This window comes from Thunnus albacares, chromosome 1 (assembly GCF_914725855.1).
Source record: "Thunnus albacares chromosome 1, fThuAlb1.1, whole genome shotgun sequence".
Taxonomy (NCBI): Eukaryota; Metazoa; Chordata; class Actinopteri; order Scombriformes; family Scombridae; genus Thunnus; species Thunnus albacares.
Window position 1 is genome coordinate 38,390,427 of NC_058106.1, and position 18,723 is coordinate 38,409,149.

Here is an 18,723-nt window from a genome sequence, read left to right on the forward strand (position 1 = left end):
CGAGCAACTGCAGGTCGAAGCATCTGACAGCACAAAGGACTCATTGTTCAGCACAAAGACTGTGAGGGAGGAGAATGTGATGATGTGAAGGAGAGGGATGCAGGTTGGAGTCACACACACACACACACACACACACACACTGATTCATGCTCGTTCTTTACATTCCCGTCACTCTGAGAGCACATTCATCAACTTGGAAGTTAAAATAAATTATTTTGCTGTTTTGTGCTGAAGTGTCACTTGACTTTTGGAGAAAAAAGGTGGTTTCACCAACTCGTCCAATTCAATCAAGAGTTGTTGCTGTCGAGTTAAAAAACCTTGTAACCACCTTTTGTGTTGATTGTCGAGGTTTAATTTCAAGGATCAGCGTGTACAACAAAAAACCGGTGAGGTAAACACGTAACTGCTCTGTGGTCAAGATGTACAAGGTTATAAGATACCAGGAAACATGAAAGAAAATTGTACTGCTGTCAGGTAAACCTTTTTCTGACTTTTTGTGGTTTTGGTAACAAAGTGTTAAAAGAAGCTTTTATTCTTTCAGTTTTTTCAACAAGACTTTTTGGCAAAATTCAAAGCATTACTTTAGTGCATTGTGTCCTTTATATTTATTGGGAGATAAATCCTGTAATATTTGCTATCAAGACATCTTTCCGTTTTTACATCTCAGCGTGGCGTTTTCAGAGACTATAAGAAACATTATACATAAATCCTTTATGTATCAGTTTTGTACCACACATACTTTATGTGAACTCGGCCTGCAAACTTGCAAAGGTGGGATGAAAAAGGTGACAAGTGCTTGTTATTGTTGCTTAGACATCTGCAGAGTCAGACCTCTTCTCTCCTCTCTGCTGTAGGTGAGGACGGCTGGCTGTTAAACTCCACTGACGGGAAGACGCAGCTTTGCATCACTTAATGACGCCTGTAGCACATATCGATTCAGGAAATCTCACTGAGATCAAGATTTCTTTTGCAAGAGAGACGTGAGAACAGGTTGCACACACACACAGGATCACAATAAGACGGTTCATTCACACAAAACTATCATCACACACACTAGATAACAATCAAACATTATGAAGAATATCAGCTAATAAAACTAGAAAGTCACTCAGTGTCTTTAACTTCAAGCTCTTCTGCAGTTCATTCCAGTAGTGATGTGCACAGTACCTGAAACCAGTCTGTCCCTTTTAAAGCCAACCTGCTCTGTGATCTGTTGTCATGGTTATCAGCTCTGAGCTCAACTAAGGATATTAAATATCTTGGAACCTACAAAGCAAAGCCTTATAAATGAAGACGCAGGTCTGCTGCTGCTTTCTAGATGATCATCGTACCTTTTCATTAACTATAAAGATAAATGTAGCAGTAGATGACGTGTCTCATCATACCACTGCTGTGTGGGACTTTACATAAGAAACAATAAGTGTCTGCTTCCTAAAGATAACAGACAGGAAGGAACTTTGCTTCTTGATGCGCTGCTGTCGCTGGACCAAACAAGCTAACATTAGCTCAGTTTAACAGAGACTGAAAACACAAAGACTCATCTCAGTTTGTATCACAAACATTTGTTTGGTTCAACTAAACGCCATATTTGAAACTGAAGACGACAAATTCTGCCAAAAGATGGAGTTTGCAGCTATGTGAAAATGTGTTTTTCTTTTTGCTCCTACAGTTTGATGTTTGAGCTTCTCTGTGCAGATTGATGTATCTGTAGAGTTTGTTTTCATGTTCAGCTGCTGAAAGTTTCTCTGAACTCACTAAAAAAATCAGATTTTTCTGATCAGACACTGAGGACGGACTTTAAAGTGAAGCAGGAGACATCTCGTGTCCAGCCGTTAAAACTTCTGAAATGAAATTTATTTGCATATTCATAGATTCTGGAATTATTGATGAAGGAGAGAGAAGAAGAAGGAAGAGATCAAGGATTTTAATGTGATAATTATACATATCAGACATATTTCTGTATTATTGTTCCAAGCAGAGTATTATTATATGTCTGTCTATTTAAATGTCTGGAGGAGATCTCTACACTCTAAACTGATGATTGACCCTGCGGTAACATCCAGGTAACACTCAGGCAGCGTTAAGAAGCCTCTGATCGCTGCTAATGTGACATATTGTGATCTGACAGGCGCATAAAGAGACGGGCTGTGACCTCCTGTCTCGTCATTAGCGATGCGTCTGAACCGTGCAGTTTTTGTATTGATGTCTTTCACGCTTTGACGCCCCGTAAACCTGCTCTGAGGTGAATCTCTTCTGTTAGAGGAGCTTTATAAATACGTTTAACTCCACTCAGAGATCCTTTCATATGTTAAATACGTGTGTTTGACTTTGACTCACCTTGTCCAAACAAGAGAGCGGGAAGCAGGGATAATGTAAAGGAGTTTGGACGAGGACTGACGTGAGAGAGTGTGATGCTCTGGTGTTTGAGACGATGAGTGTGCTCTTACCTTGAGTTCATCTGCATCGTAGAAGCTGACTTGCACCGACGGGACCATCCAGGACTGGAACAGAGAACTCAGGATACGATTGGCTACTGTGTCGGTGATGAAATGAAAGTGAAGAGGGTTTCTCCTGAAAAATGGGAAGGAAAACCAAACAGACGTCAAGGTCAAGAAGGTCCTGCTGGGAAGAAAAGCTGGTTATGTTTTGCTGACGCGGCTCTTTTTCTGACACTAGTGGCTTTTGGTTGCAGTTCAGTTCATATTTTAAGCTGGTTGCACCTGCTCCAAGGAGACAGGATCAGTCCTTTATGCAAGTGTCCCAAAATGACATGTTTACATCTTTACTTTAAGACCTTCCTGTAAAAAGACTCAAGGCCGCTGACAGTCGCAAACAAAAAGACCCAAAACACACAAACACATGAGGGAGAGACAGACGTGGACTCTGAGCCTCACTGAGCTACAAACAACTTAAAAAAAAAGCATTAAAATATCTCAGATAAAAGGACATTCAGCTTCGCTCTGAAGAGGAAACAGTCAGAATTTCATTTGCAATTACAATGGATGGATTACTATTTAAATGAGTTAAAAATATGTCTAAAAAACATCCAATTCATCTTCAAACCAGCAGCACATTTAATACGCTGGAGGGAAATATACTGTGGGGGGAAAAAATAACTTAAATTGATGTTGGGAGGTTTAAAAGCATCTATAAAGGGAACAAAAAGCACATGAGCAGAGTCGACTGAGGTCAGTAGAAATCCAGACAAACAGTAAGAAAACACTGAAATCCTCTCAACGTTTAAATGGAACTTTAAAAACAGGAAACAGAACAGCTGAATCCTCACAGTACAACCTGAAATATGACTGTAGTGTCCCAAAGAAAAAGAAGTTCCTGATCCCGATGTAGTTCATTTATTTAATTTAGAATTTTATTTTATGATTTTCTTCTATTCTGCTGCTGTTCAAGGACTTTCAAGGCCTGCAGGAGTGAAGTTGGCACGACATTCATTCAGGGACGGAGAGAAAGAGGAAAACCTTCTCACCTGTGAAAGAGGACGGACTTGACCAGCGTGACCACGTCTCTGCTGGCGTTGTGACCGGCACAAACGCACGCTACATGGATCAGCTGCGGAAACACGAGACAGGAAAGAAAGAGTTTCACTTCACTTCATCTACACATTTACACTCCCGGTGGTGCTGACAAGTTTCACCAGGAGCTCACAGCGTGCTCCTCTCTGCAAATCTGTCGTTTTTTTTTTTTTAGCAGCTTCTAATGACAAGATGTGACCAAAATCTTCAACACTTTAACTGTGCATTTTGTCAGTTTCATCACTTTTACCCTCAAAAATCTGAAGCTAAACAACTGAGACTATACTGGTCAGGAGATGCGAGCGGTTACGCCGACAACTTCACATAATCACATAAGAGGCGAGCTGAATCCAGGACGTTCGCTCGCCTCTCAGATGTGAAATTTCACGTTTTACCTCCTCAAATATGTATGATTTTCAACGTCACTGTGCTTTTCCAGCAGCAAAGTCTTTGAAAAGTTGGAGCTGAAAAAGGCCTGAAACCACATCAAAGAGCAAAGTGTGTGTGTGTGTTTCCTCGGATTTTTGGTCCCTTGTCAACTTCCTCCTGCTTCCCCTTTTTTCATGGATTAGTTTGTGTGAACTGTTGTGATGCGCTGAGGTCAGCCGGTCTGTTTGTTGTAAATATACAGATAAAAACGACAAGATCTCTCCTCCTATCAGCACTGTTACAGTATATCTAAAATATTATTATATTATATTATATTATATTGATGCATGAGGTGACATATGACCTTTAGTGACCTCTATAGGTGACCAGTAGGAAGTGCAACATGGACATGAACTGCCCCGCTGCATTCAGTAAACTCAATTTTGGAGTTTTTAAGGGACTGCAGATGTAAATTATCTGATACTGTAGATAAATCTGGTTCAAAACCTTCCTGACGTTTTTACATTTTTGGGTTTTTTTTCCCTCATTTGATTTGAAGGTCTGAGCAGACAGAGGATGTAGTGTTGCTGTACAGACTGTGAAGCCCCCCCCCCCCCCCCCCCCCCCCCGAAGGCAAACTTATGATTTGTGATATTAGTCTGCAGAGATTAAAAAAAACTGACTTGACTTAAACTGACAACTCATCTCTTCTCCTTGTGTGAGACTCATGTTTTTTTTTGTACATGATGTAATAAATGCTGACAAAGACAAAAGCAGCATGTCGATGTTTAGTAGCAACAATCCAAACGTTTGCTAATTAGCACTAAAACATAAAGCACAGCTGAGGCTGATGGCCTTCAATATCTGCTGTATATTTCATGACGCTGGACGCTAAAAGCTCAACACTCTGGTTTCCCTGACGACGTTCAGATCTCATTAACGGCTCGATGTCTCTTATTTATCTGATGTATACGTTGTAGCAGTGATGCTCTTTAATAAGACATCGATGCTGATTTTACCTTCTTTTACCTCTTTTTTTATTTATTATTATTTTCTTGTAGAAGAGGGCTGCTGTATCTTAATGTCTTATACTGAGAGTAAATAGGTCAGAGGATCAGTGGAGTCATTAGGATTCATCCTCTGGGGAGATATTTCACTCTGGACCAGAGTGACTGACAGTCCAACCTGCTGCTAGTTTGGCTAAAGACTGAAATATATTATCATGAAATAAAAATGGCAGAATCCAGATTAAAATGTTGAGTTTGTTGATTGCTCAAAATAAAATAAATAAAAAGGACGATCTGCTCACAGCTGGACGAAGTTTGAAAAAAAAAAGTTTGCAGCTGCTTCATCTGCAGCTCAGAAAACAAAGAAATCTCAGTATTTATAAAGCTTTCAAATTCTTGTCCAACATTGTATTTTTAAATTAAATTCATTTATTAAACGCTAAAGGCTGAAACACCTGCAGGATCAGACATTTTCCCGCTGTGGGTTAACACCTTAAAATCATAAAGATACATGATGATGTAACTCAGAAACATCATCGTTTGCATTTTCAACAAACAGTAAATCTTGTGATATGATGTCATTGATGAGATATTTTATATCTTAGATCCGTCAAACACGTACAAAACATATATGACACAAAAAGTTAATTTTCGTGGATTTTTAAACTAATGTGTTTGTTTGTTTCTATATTTAATTTCACAAGTTAAACACACATTAATCAACATTATGTGAATGTTCATGTTTCAGCCAAACAGCTGTGTCTGCTACTATACAGTTCTCCTGTTTGTGGGAAACAGAAAGTGTGAAATAATAAAGTGATAAATCTACTATAATGAATAATGTAACAACACGTTTTTTCAGCCGTTTTCTGCACCTGAAGACTCTGCTGTCTGCACTGTAACCATGGATACAGACAATCATCACATGGAGACTTTTCATAGTGAAGAAAAGCTAAAATGTTTATGATTATGAGACAAAATCTGAACTCCATCTTTATCCTTCACAGACTGTAAAGAGTAAAAAACGTGTTTCCTGTTCTGACCTCACACTTCTGGACGGTGGGCGAGCGGGGACACTCGGTGTGGTTGTTCTTCTCCTCCGCCGTGTTGTCCCCGTCCTCCGGCCCCGTGTCTGCGGACGCCCCCCACTGCTGGTTGCCGTAGTTACCGTCCGGCGGCTGGGCGGCGGTGCCCTGCGACTGGCTGAGCTGAAGCCGGATCTGCCGGTTCTCTTCCTCCACCTCTCGGACCCGAGACTCCAGGACGGCTCGCTCCAGGACCCGAGACGCCGGCGTGTCGGCCAGACAGGGAGCCAGGAGCAGAGAGCGACCATCTGAGGAGAGAAGAAGAAGAAGAAGAAGAAGAGTTCTGTTACTCGTTAACGTTCTGACTGACAGGACGACAGGAAGTAAACCATCACTTCACAAACCGCACGGTGACGTCACACACAGCGAGGTCGTGTTTTTGTAGTTTATGGTACAAACATGCTGAGAACTTCTTCTTCTCCTCCGTCTGTCCTCTGTTTCTGACGGCCCGGGGGGGTGAATATTCCCAGAATGCCTCGGGGAGGGCGGGGGGGGTAAAAGTCTCATTCATGCTTCTTATAGACGATGTTAGTAAAGAAAAAAAAACTAAACTAAAAGCTTGTGGACATAAAACTTTGGGGGGTTTAGAAGTTAACGACTCCCAAACTGCATCTCAGCAAGAAACGTCCAATCACAGAGCTGCTGACGGCGGACTGGAGGTGAGTTCAGTCTGCAGCTTAAATCAGTTCACCGTTAATGTCTGGGTCAACTCTGTGTGAAGTGTTTTGTATTCGCTACTGACGGGGTCCTTCTCCAGAGAGGCTCATGGGTATCGTAGTATTTTGAGCAGCGATCGACAGAACGAGTCAAACAACGAGGTTTAACAGCGTTTAACACTCTCAGCTTTCAGTTTCTACAGAAACCAGAAAGTTTCAGAGAGAAAAAAACAAACAAACAAAAAACTAATTAATGCTCAAATTAATAATTTATGCTCACAAATGACTAATTTTGTTAAATTACTTAATTAGTGTTGCAGAATTATTTGCATGAATAATGTGCATCAAGTCACAGAACATATTTCTAAAAGTGTTGCTGACATTTAACAATATGTTTAAAGCAGCTGTGATTAATATTTTCATAATAATAATAATAATAATAATGTATGAACTCACAGTGTGTGATGTGTTATTAGCTCATAGTGATGAATCTACAGAGAATCATCAGAGACTCTGCAGCTTTATAGTGAGTTTCAGCTCATTGTTTATCTGTCCGGCTGCAACTTTTACTGTTCTGCTTCACTCTCAGCGTCTCATAGCGTCGTTTTCGGCCGCAGCAGGCGGCTGTTTGCAGAGAAAAAGCTGTAAAAAGTCACTGTTCACTACCTGCTCAACACCAAACATCTTTCTCCCTTTTCCCCCTTCAGCTCTTATTTTCCTCTTTTGTCTTCATCTCCCTCTCTGTCTTTCTCACCTCTTTCTCCTCACTGTCTCATTTTCCTTCTCTCTCTCTGTCTCTCTCTCTCTCTCTCTCTCTCTAACCCCCCCCCGCTGCCCCCGCCGGAGGAGCGGCAGCTGGCCCACAGCTGAAGTGAGGCATTCTGGGAATGTTCACACCCTCGTCTGAGGCAAAGTGAAAGGAGAAGACAGTAAGAAGAGAGAAAAGCACCTCCTAAATGAGCCTCCTCTGTCTGATGTTTATATCAGCGGTTCTCAAAGTGGGGTCCGGGGACCATCAGGGGTCCTTGAGGGGGTTCTAGTTATAGTAATATGATCATATACTGTATATAACGCAGCAGTGTGAATCTGCATTTGTTGTCTTTTTATCTTCTCACTCTGAATTATTATTAGAATCACTTTTTAAACCTTGTAAAATCTGATTTTTTTCATTATATTCGTGCCACTAAAACACATCTTTAGTGTTTAAGAGCAAGAAGGCGAGGAGACGGAGGGAACTCGAGACCTGAATCTGATCTACAGTCAGACATTTAGCAACAGAGACGTCGGTTATTTCTGCAGCTCAGAGCACAAAACACTCCAGAAAGTGTCTCCGTCTCTCTGTGAGCTGCTGAAATAGATACAGAACAGCATGAAAACTCATCAGTCATCCATGTTGGAGTGGACCGCTCTCCTACAGCTCCATTTACCCTCCAAGAATCACTGTTAACCTCAACATGAGCGTCAGATATTCATGTCTCTCTGATATCTTTAAACACAAGTAATGTCATTTGAGATGCATTGTGGGTATTGTAGGTATTGACGAGGAAGAGGAGGAATGTGTCTCTCTGGTTCTGCTGCATCCATTTTTAAAAACTGTCCATCATGAGTCCGACAGCGTTATGACAGCAGTGTTAAATCACACAGTAATACAGTCATAACGTCTCAACTACAACAAATCAGAGCGATTATGAGACTTTAAATTAAACATTAAAGTTTAAATCCGCCCTGAAAGAAGAAACAATCATCTCAGCTAAGCAGCTTCTCACGCTGAGCCTCGTTTTCATCGGTTCAAATGAAGAAAAAAAAAAAGCAGATGGCAGCAGATCAAATTAACCTTAATCCTTTAAGTAAGTTGACAACAAGCCAGAACGAAACGTGTCTGTTGTTGCTTTATTTGTTTGTCTGACCAAAGCTGGTTTATGAGTGAAGATGATCCACTCTGTTGTTGTTTCTGTAGTTCCAACAACCTCCAACTTTCATATTATATCATATCAATAATTTAAGCTTCATTTCAGATCAATTTAATAGCTTGCTACAGCTGTAGCAAAGTTGCTGCAGCTGTCAGATACATATTAGCTGCTATATAAATTTAAATATTGGCAGATACTCTATATTTAAGGATTTGGATCATCTTGATCAGGACATTCATAATAAAAACTGTTTTACACGACAAGATACATATTCAGCAGTTTTTGTTCAGTGGATCAGCATTACAACAACCTCAAAGACTCAGACTGGGCCAGTGTGGCATCAAAAACACCAGTATAATATGCTGGTTAGAGTTACCAGTTTGGTTTTGGCTAAATTCATCTCATATCCTGTTAGTCTGCATTAGTCGTTATACAGTAACCCTGCAGCTCAGGCTGGTGTGTGTGTGTGTGTGTGTGTGTGTGTGTGTGTGTGTGTGTGTCTTATAAAAGCTATTCCAGGAAGCAGCAGGCAGCGTTGTGGCAAAAAAGAACATTTCTCTGCGCTGACCCCGGCTGTTGCGATCCAAACAAAAGTGCTGACTGCGTCTCGGCGTTGCGGGGCCGCGGTGGTGTCTCTCTGGTGGGACGTCAGAATGAGGAATCAGACCGAACAGAAAATGAGCTCCGTGTGTTTAAAAATTAAACTTAATAGTCAGATTGAAAAGGAAATTGAGCTGACTTGCATAAAACGTCTGGTTAACTGATGTTTTCTGTTCTCCGTCTGACCCAAACCACAGCTACAGCCTTTTATTATCAATCTGCTTCACATCGATTTTGGGGGTAAATGTTTCCCCGCTAACACGCACATCTGCACATCTGCACATCTGCACATCTGCACGTTCTGCACGTTCTGCACATCTGCGTCTACTCACTCTCCAGGTTTCCAGCCAGCAGGTAGAGCCAGGTGAGCAGGACGATGGCCGTGAGAGACGCCGCCAGCAGCTTCAGGCGTCCACGGCACAGCAGGTTCATGATGGGACGGCGGCGGCGTTGAGGGCTCTGAGGGTCAGGGGAGAGGAGGAGGAGGAGGAGGAGGAGGAGGAAGGGGTGGAGGGAAGGGAGGAGGAGGGGGTTCAGGTAGGGCTCAGTCCCTCGTCGGGCCCCTGCAGCATCTTTTCGCCTGAGGAGGAACAAAGGATGATAGTTTAAAATCGCTAAACCGTGAAAAACTAACCAAACAAACAAGTAACGTTTGTCTGTTATTGAGTCCAAAGTCTCATTAAATATAATCAGGAGAAGCTGCCGGCGCTGCTTCCAAAACAAATCAACTTGATTAACTTTCTAGAGCCAAGTGTCTGTTTGTCTTTTCACAGATCCAAAATGTTGAAACAGACCCGAACAAACCAGATGAGCATCATTTCAAAACAAAATGAATAAGTAAAAGAGGTGTTGAACTGATCCAATATTCACATTTATATCCAACTAATTTAAGACAGTAAACACATTCTGAAGGAAACTTTCACATAAATGAAACTTCACTCACTGGAAAAAACATCTGCAAACATCATTTCAATTGTAATTAACCCTTTAACATCACACTTTTTATAGAATATTCGCCTATATTTGGCAAAAAGCTTATAACAGAAGAACTGATGAATGTATCAGGCTTCATCTTCTACTTTCTGGAAATGTGTTTGTTTAGCATGTGGCTAACAGACAAACTAAACTACACCAGTTCAAATAAAGCTCAAAAAAGTGTTTTTGGTCCTCGTCTCTGATGAGTCATATTTGAATAACGATAATTAGGACAAGCTTTATGCCAGAACTATGCAGACATATCACCATAAACCTTCTACATCTTGTCAACCAGTATAATATTCCAGACCTCGAGGCCGAACCTTAAACCTTAAGGGAGTTTTTAGTTTGTGGTGTCCCTGAACCTCTCCAAACATCTCAAATTGTGGTGGATGTTAAAAGGTTAAAGATCATCTTTAGTTGGATTTTAAGAAGTTAAGTTTGAAGTTTGTCACCGTAATGTAACTGAGAAAATGATTAAAAAGTAAACGTCATTTCCAGGAGACAGTTTGAGGCAGAAACAGGAAACAGAAACACACAAAAGTTATTTCCTTCAGGAACAAACTGATTTCCCTCCTCTGGATCCTTCATCTGAGAGCAGCTTAAAGTCAACAGTATGTGGACAAAATAACATGAACACCTTTGCAACATTCAATCCAACACGACCACTTCTGCGGGTTCAAAAATAACCAACACGTTGAATCAAAAGCTCTCTGGTGACTCCTCATCAAAACTAGAATTGAAGTTTCACAAAGTTAATTTGTTTATTTGTTTATTTGTTTCTACACAAACTGTAAATCCAGAACACTTTCACTCTGCAGCTCTACGGAGCTTTTTAGCCTCTTTTAGATGCTAGTTTTGGTTTCGCGGCACATTTCCTGTCAGGTTCACACTGTTCATACCTGAGAGCCCAGCTGGTGAAGAAAGTAGAACATTTAAACAGCTAAAGAGCAAAAGAGAAATCGTGTGTGCTGGATGTATAAATAAGCAGCTGTTTGCTAGCATGTTAGCTAAATCAACTTTATAAGGTGATAAAATGTTAGTGTGTGTTTGTTTGGCTTGTTTTAGAGTCTTTCTGCCCCCTAGTGGCCAAAACTTAATAGTGTGTTATAGTGTCAGTCAAAAATATACAGGAAACTGTACGTATATGTGCTGTATATGTGCTTTAATCTCCATATAATCAATAATAAAGTTACATCTGACATAGCAGACATGTTTTTCTAAACGATTAATTTCAAACTAAACACTTGACAGAACTTCACTTGTTTATTAAATCTCTTTTTGTTCAGTTTGTTTGTCCATCTGACAGATCTGGCTGCATAAAATATATCAAATTAAATGAAATAAATGTCCGTTTACTAATAATAAGAAAGAGTTTCAGTCCAGTGAGAACAAACTGTTTCAGCTTAACGAGGAGGGAATCAATAACGTCACAGTTGATACATGTTAACATGAAAAACCTGAAAAGGGGAAAATCCTGAACAAGCTGTAGCAGCTTTCTACACGCCGCCGCCGCCGCCGCCGCCACCATCAGTCCATCTCCCTCCGTGTGTGTGTGTGTGTGTGTGTGTGTGTGTGCTAAGCCTGATCAGAGCTGGAGGTTGGTCTTTGTTTTACTGTGAGATTCATTAATCCCAATTTAATTAGACAGAAGCCTGAAGGAAACGAGTCCAGAGACGAGACGCCAGCAGATAACAGCAGAGTTAGTTTACACTGAATCCACATCGAGTCTCATTTGGTTTCTGTTGACTTGTTGGATAAATATGAAGCTGGCAGTCTGCAGTCTGAGAGTAAAACCACTGAGACGCAACAAAACTCTGACAAATGTTCAAGATTAATGATGGATTCACCAAACTGGAACCTCCAGAATAACAAAAACCAAACTTTCTCTCTTACAAAACAACAACACAATATAAAACATGTGAAAAAACAACAATTTCACCTGTAATATCACAAGTGAAGCACATTATCCTTATGAAATATGATCAAGTGAATATGTTTATTGTAAGTGATATTAGTAGAAACTATGGAGCTTTTCCCCTATTGATTTCACGTTCAAATTTTGTAATTTGACCCTCAAAACCCTGCCCTCGCACTCAAATAGCCTCTGCTTGCGCTTAGATTTGCTCTGTTTCTGCTCAAATTATGTACTTGCACTCAAATATAATGTTGCTTGCACAGATTTCCTGCTCAAGCTTCAGCTCTTCTCCTCACACTCAGGCTGCTTCTATGCACTCAGGAAACTTCTGCTCTCAGATTTCTGCTCTGCTCTTTGATTTTTTTGTGCAACAACGCTGTCAAAATCCCCCAACCAATAGAAGGCCAGGTTTAGTGCTGACCGATGAAATGATCCCTGTCTCTTGCGAGCTTGTTCGCTTTACTTCTTAGAGCGTCCCGTACGGGCGGGTACACTTTAACCGGGTTCATCCACTCCCGCCCTCCAGGGCTTTATTAGGGACCGAGCCCAAAAGGCCTAAGGGTGAGGATCCTATTGTTTTTCGTGTGTTTGTTTGTTTCTTTATTATTACGCCACTTAAACCCTTAATTTGACCCCCTAAACATGCTCAAAAACTCACCAAATTTGGCACGCACATCAGGTCTGGTGAAAAATTTGATAAAATGTAAAAGTTGCAGTGCCACATCACCCTTACAATGTAAAACAATGGGGAGGCAATGTATGGGCACGAACTCAAACAGAGGCTTCTGATGTCTAAACTATAAGTCTGACCACTTTCAAACCTGTATCAATGGATTTGCCATGAAATTTCCTACTAAAACATGATTTTAATGTAAGATTTGGCCAAAGTCATGGGATTTATGAGGATATTTCACAAGAAGTGTACTCTAAAATCCTCCTCTCCAACTGCTCCTGGTGATGTCACTCCCTCAGTGCTGTGAAACATTCCGCAATACACACTCATTATAAAATCACAGGAGGAGCAAGAAAAGACTTTAAAACTCACACTCTAATATCTCAAAAACAATAAAAGATAGAAAAAACATGTAAATTCAAGATTTGTAGGTCAAAGTCTCGTGACTCATTTAAAGTTCAAATGAAGTTTGTATCTAAAACTATGTGGAAGCAGTAAATGTTCAAAAAGGTGTGGGTTCACTCACACTCTCCATTCAAATATATGAGTATTTTTCTGTGTCCAGCTGCAGTTACTTATTGTCTCTACACACCTGACAGTACACATGTCAATCAAACTTTCAAAATAAAAGCACACCACACTTGTAAGAAATATCCCTCATTTTTAAAAAGCAAAATGATTTGATCCCGATGGACCAACGCTGCTTGCAGCTTTAATTAAATCTACTTCCCTTGCTTTATTTATGACTTTTGGAATAAAAGGACGCTTCATTTATACACCAGCACCCATGATTTTAACTACAGTAGCTGCATACAGTATTATAGTAGCCGCATGGCACAGCGCCCGCCTGTTGGTGTGCTGGAGGAGAAAATGATGTCACCTTCATCATAAACGTTTTTATGGTTACGCCCGCGTGAGAAGGCGAGGTGGTCGCTTGAACTTCAACTTCAGTTTGAGCAGAAACAGAGCAAATCTAAGCGCAAGCGGAGGCTATTTGAGTGCGAGGGCAGGGTTTTGAGTGACAAATTACAAAATTTGAACATGAAATCAATAAATGATGCTCTCAAATTGATATAGTTAGTTAGTTTCCAGTCATAACAGATGAAACTCTGTAGTTTGTTGTGTTGAGTTTATTTCCTGCTTCATTTAAACTAAAAGTCAATATGACTCATTGTGAATTTATGACTAGAAACTTTTCATCATTATATACATCATTATATACTGAATTATATGATTTCCTGTGGACAAATTTCACATCTTTGCATGCATGTCTGACCTGCTGTGTGCACTGAAAAATACACTGTCAGTGTTACCGTGCAACCAGCTGGAAGGAATTAATTGGAAATGCACCAACTGGACAACCGGTCCACAGTATTTCACTTTTAATTAGAAGCAGATTATGTTGTTCTTTTTCAGGAAACCTCAGAGGAAATTATTAAGAAATACTTGGCGAGCTTTACTCATTTTTTCTATATGAGTAGTATTTTAAAACTTTCTAAATAAGAAGCAACAACCTTGTGAGACCTTCAGTGTTTCACAGATACTTGATGAACTTTAGATGATGTTTTATTTTAAGAGCGGTTTGAAGAAGACGTTGCCGAGGAGACGTCTGATGGAAAACAGCGAGACGAGAAAGAGAGACGTTTCTTTTTTTGAAGTGAAAGACAAAAAACACGGTCGACCTTCAGAGTTGAAATGAAACGATGTGTGAAGACGTGATGACAGACGGAGAGTTGAGACTCCAGTCAGGAGGGAAACCTTTCAAAACAGGAACAATTCAAACTAAATAAAGAACGTAACGGATCTTCTTGTTTAAGAGAATCACATCATGTCGGTCTGTAAACGGAGAGCGTTTCGAGCCGTCGGTCCTTCGGCTGCAGGATGGATGTGAACGTGGATCTTCTATATAATGATTTGACTCTGGAGGACACAGACCCGCGTCATACGTCTCTGTCAGGACTTTCTGCCGTCGCGGCTCTTTTCTCTCGTCAGCAGCAGCTGAATCAGCTTCATGTTGAAACACAGACCCTCGTCTTCCTCTCGCCGTCTGAACACACACTAACTGTTATCATCACACTTATAATGTTCACTAATTAGTTTCTAAAACTGAACTACAGCTGAAACTAATCATTATTTTCTCTATTAATTGTTTAGTTTATATGTTGAAAAATTGTGTATAAATGGTTTTTACTGTCCTTGATTCATTGTTTTGTCCGACCAACCAAAGATTTTTAATTTACTGTCACATATGATGAAGAAAAGCAGCAAATTGTCTCATCTGAGAGGCTGACAGCAGAGTAGATTTGGCTTTTTTTGACATATTTGGTTTGAAAAATGACAGAAACAATTATTTAACTTTATTTAAATGTTAAAAAAAATCTAATTTCATGATATTTTCTGCCAAAAACAAAAGTTGTAAATCAAATTCTAAATAACTTCATCTCTCAGGTCTCGTCTACGAGCTTTTTTAAAGTTTTACTTGATGAAAAACTGAGTTTGTAAAATCTGATTCATTGAGTTTGCAGTAAAATAACAAAAATCAGCTGGTTTAATAAATAAAATAAGTTTATTTCTTGTGCTGTTGTGGCCGTCACTTATTCCACAGACTGAATATTCTTCCTGTTTCTAATATAAATGTTTATTTCATGTGTATTTTTATCTGCAAGTGTCTCTTATTTATTAGATGTTGATTATGTTGAGAGGAAACATATTTCAGCCGTCGTTACGCTTCTAGAAAAACACATTTCCTGTTGAAACGCAGTCGCATATAAACATAATCTGTGAGTTGACAGCTGATCTATTAAACCAGCAGTATCTGATGATGTTAAAGCTTCAGATGTTTCTGATCAGAAACACACTTCATCTTCACCGTGCGAATAAACCGACGAGCCAACTGATAAAAAAAAAACACGGATCAGACCTTTAAGATGCTTCAACTGCATCTAAACTTTTGACCTTTTTCTAACTTTTAAGACAAGTTTTCAAACTTTCTACCTGAACATTTTATCCAGGAGGAGAAAATAAAACAGCTGATTGATTATTTACTAAAAACTTTAATAAACTAAATGTTGAAAGTTTCTGGTTTTCTGGTTTTGAACGTGGATCAAACTGCAGGAAACAAAACACGACATTTAAACTTTCCAAGAACATAGAAATGATTTATAAGTTAATTAGTGAGGTTGATGTGTTCGCTGTACGTCGTTAAGAGAGACGAGAGGAGCTGAGAGAGGAAGAAAAGAGAGGAGGAGAGGAAAAGAAAGAAGGGAAAGAGCCAGGATGCAGAGATGTAAGAAGAGAGGAGAGGTTAGAGAGAGGGAAAAAGGAGAAGAAGAGATGAGAGAAGAGGAGAGGAAGAAAGATAAGTAAAGAAAGGATGAAGGAGAAGAAGAAAGGATGGAAAGAGGGAAGAAAGGGAAAGCTAATTAATGAAGAGGAGGAGAGAAAAAAGGTTAAAGAGAGGAAAGGAAATTAAATGAAAAATAGAAGAAAGTATAGAGAGGGATGGAAACGAAAGAGAATAAAAAGAGAATAAATGATAGAGGAGAGAAGGGGAGGAGGGAAAGAAAAGGTTAAAGAGAGGAAAGATGGAAAGAAGAAAAAGAGCCAGGATGAAGGGATGTAAGAAGAGAGGAAAAAAAGGAGAAGAAGAGATGAGAGAAGAGGAGAGGAAGACAGAAACGTAAAGAAAGGATGGGAAGTAAAAGTAATGAAGTGGAGACAGAGAGAGAAGAGGAGGAGAGGAAGAAACGAAAGAAAAAAAGGTTAAAGGATAAAAGGAACGAAAAAAAGAAATGATAGGAGAGGAAATTATATGAAAAAATAGAAGAAGAAAGTATAGAGAGGGATGGAAACGAAAGAGAACAAAAAAGAGAAGAAATGATAGAGGAGGAGAGGAAATGATAGAAAAAAATAGAAGAAGGAAATATTTTGAGAGGAATGAGGAGGAAAGACAAATAAAAATGAGAAGAAACGATAGAGATAGAAAGGAGAGGAAGAAACGACAGGAAAGAGGAGGAGAAGAAGAAACTATAGAGATGAAAGGAACAGAGGAAAGAGGAGAAGAGGAGAACTGGGAGGTAGAAAGGAAAGTGATTAAAGAGACGAGAGGAAAAGAAAGAAGAGAGGAAAACAGGATGAAAATAGAGGAGAGGAAAAGGAGGGAGAACAGGAAGGAAAAGAGAGAGAGAGAGGTAAGAGGACTGGAGGAGAGATAGAGTAAATAAGGTGAGGTGTGGAGGTGTTTTGGCCTCTGAGGATATAAAAGTGAGGGACAGCGAGACTTAAGAGGAGTTTTAATAGGCGACTTTCTGTCGATTCTGCACAAAACGCACTTCTGGAGTCTAATTACAGCCGTAAAAAAAACACAAAGAGGAGGCTCGAACGGCGACTCCGTCATCTAATCAGAGCTGAGAACAGCTCCGGAGAGAGACGGCGGCAGCGGAGGAGGAGGAGGAGGAGGCTGCGTGGGCGTCGCCGGGGACGACGAACAACCAACACATCATAACTTGATCTAATGGCTGTAAATTAAAGGATAACACAGCGGCGACCACAGAGAGCCGACACTCTGAAACACGCTGACACTTTCAGTCTTTACTGACCTCCACAGCAACCGTTCACCGTCATCCAGCCGCAACCTCATCACAGCTAAAGTTTCTGAATTCTGTTTTCTGTAAAGAGGAAATTAATATATCTGGCAAACAGGCAGTGACAACATATTTATTTGTTTTTTTCTATCTTGCAGTAAAATATCTGCTGGTACTAAATATTAATCTGTTTTATGGTTAATTTAGACACTGGCAGCATTTAGTTAAAGAGGACATCTATATTTATATTCTGGGGCTCTACTGGAGTATATTTGCATGATTTCCAGTTAAAAACTCCTTATTTATCTTCTACTGGTCCTTTATGCAGCCCCTCAGTTCAGCCTCTGTCTGAAACAGGCCGTTTTAGCTCCTGTCTCTTTAAGGCCCCGCCTCCTGATGAGCCCACTCTGTTCTGATTGGTCAGCTTAGCATCAACCTCAGCAACGAAGGCTATGAATGGACGGCCCTTTATGGACACGCATGATGAGCCGACGTCAGCTCGTAAGCAAGGCAGAAAAAATCGTCACAAACGAAGCGTTCAGAGCAGGTCGAAGCCCTGACTCTTGACTTGCAGGCAGCATTTCTACATATGTTCACCTCAAGTTTTGGAGCTTTGACCATGTTTAACATCCGACATCATAACAGGATATAAATCACTAAAAGCAGAACATGTCTCCTCTCGGTTAGAGAGAGATCATTTGTCTTTGTTCAATACAGAAAAAGTCTGAAGTGACTTGAAGCACGAGACAAAACAAATAAATTAACATTTAACCTAAATCACCATCAGGTTTCACTAAAACCTGAACACACACAGGAAGTGAATCTCACTGTCTGCTCTCAACATCCTGCGTCTTAAATGTAGCACTTAAATAAATAATAAATAAGTGCTTTTTACGGTTTGTTGTTGTGCTGTTGTATGTTTTTTTGTCTGGGACTACAGATGCAAATTAGCTTCAAGCTAACTCTGGTGCAGTGCATCTTTAATGTTTCAAACTGCACTCTGTCCCAATCAATACATCAATAAATTAATAATAATGTAATTTCTATGAGACAGCGTCGTCCATGGGTCATCACTAGTCAGCAGGATCCATCTTGAACGTCTGTGGAGACGTCTGTTTCTGTCGGTAAGCAGTGGACCGACAGATCAATATTTACATCGATAATCAGCTGACAATCAAGACAACCGATGCTGACTCAAGTGACATCATTAGAGGCGTCAGATTTCACACAACACCTGGAAACACTCAACATTGATGGAGTTCACCTTTAAACAAATGTTCCTTAAAATGCTGAGCAACAACTCGGATGCTTCGACAGACTCTTTTTTTCTGGAGCTTTGGTGACATTTAGTGACCTTTTTCTGATTGGTTTAAACTGATTTCAGCTGGATTTAATGTTCCCAGGAAGTTCAAAATTG

General features: G+C 40.1%; 1 protein-coding gene across 2 annotated transcripts in view; it reads right to left on the reverse strand.

Moving 5' to 3' along the window:
- large2 (LARGE xylosyl- and glucuronyltransferase 2) overlaps positions 1–18,723 on the reverse strand; it is a 58,608-nt gene that overhangs the window by 12,640 nt on the left and 27,245 nt on the right. For both annotated transcript variants that reach the window (XM_044358675.1, XM_044358682.1), the window contains exons 2-5: positions 9,490–9,737; positions 5,950–6,239; positions 3,485–3,567; positions 2,448–2,571 (exon numbers count right to left, since the gene is read on the reverse strand). In XM_044358675.1, coding sequence (XP_044214610.1) covers positions 2,448–2,571; positions 3,485–3,567; positions 5,950–6,239; positions 9,490–9,737 — 745 coding nt within the window. The remainder of the gene's footprint in view (positions 1–2,447; positions 2,572–3,484; positions 3,568–5,949; positions 6,240–9,489; positions 9,738–18,723) is intronic.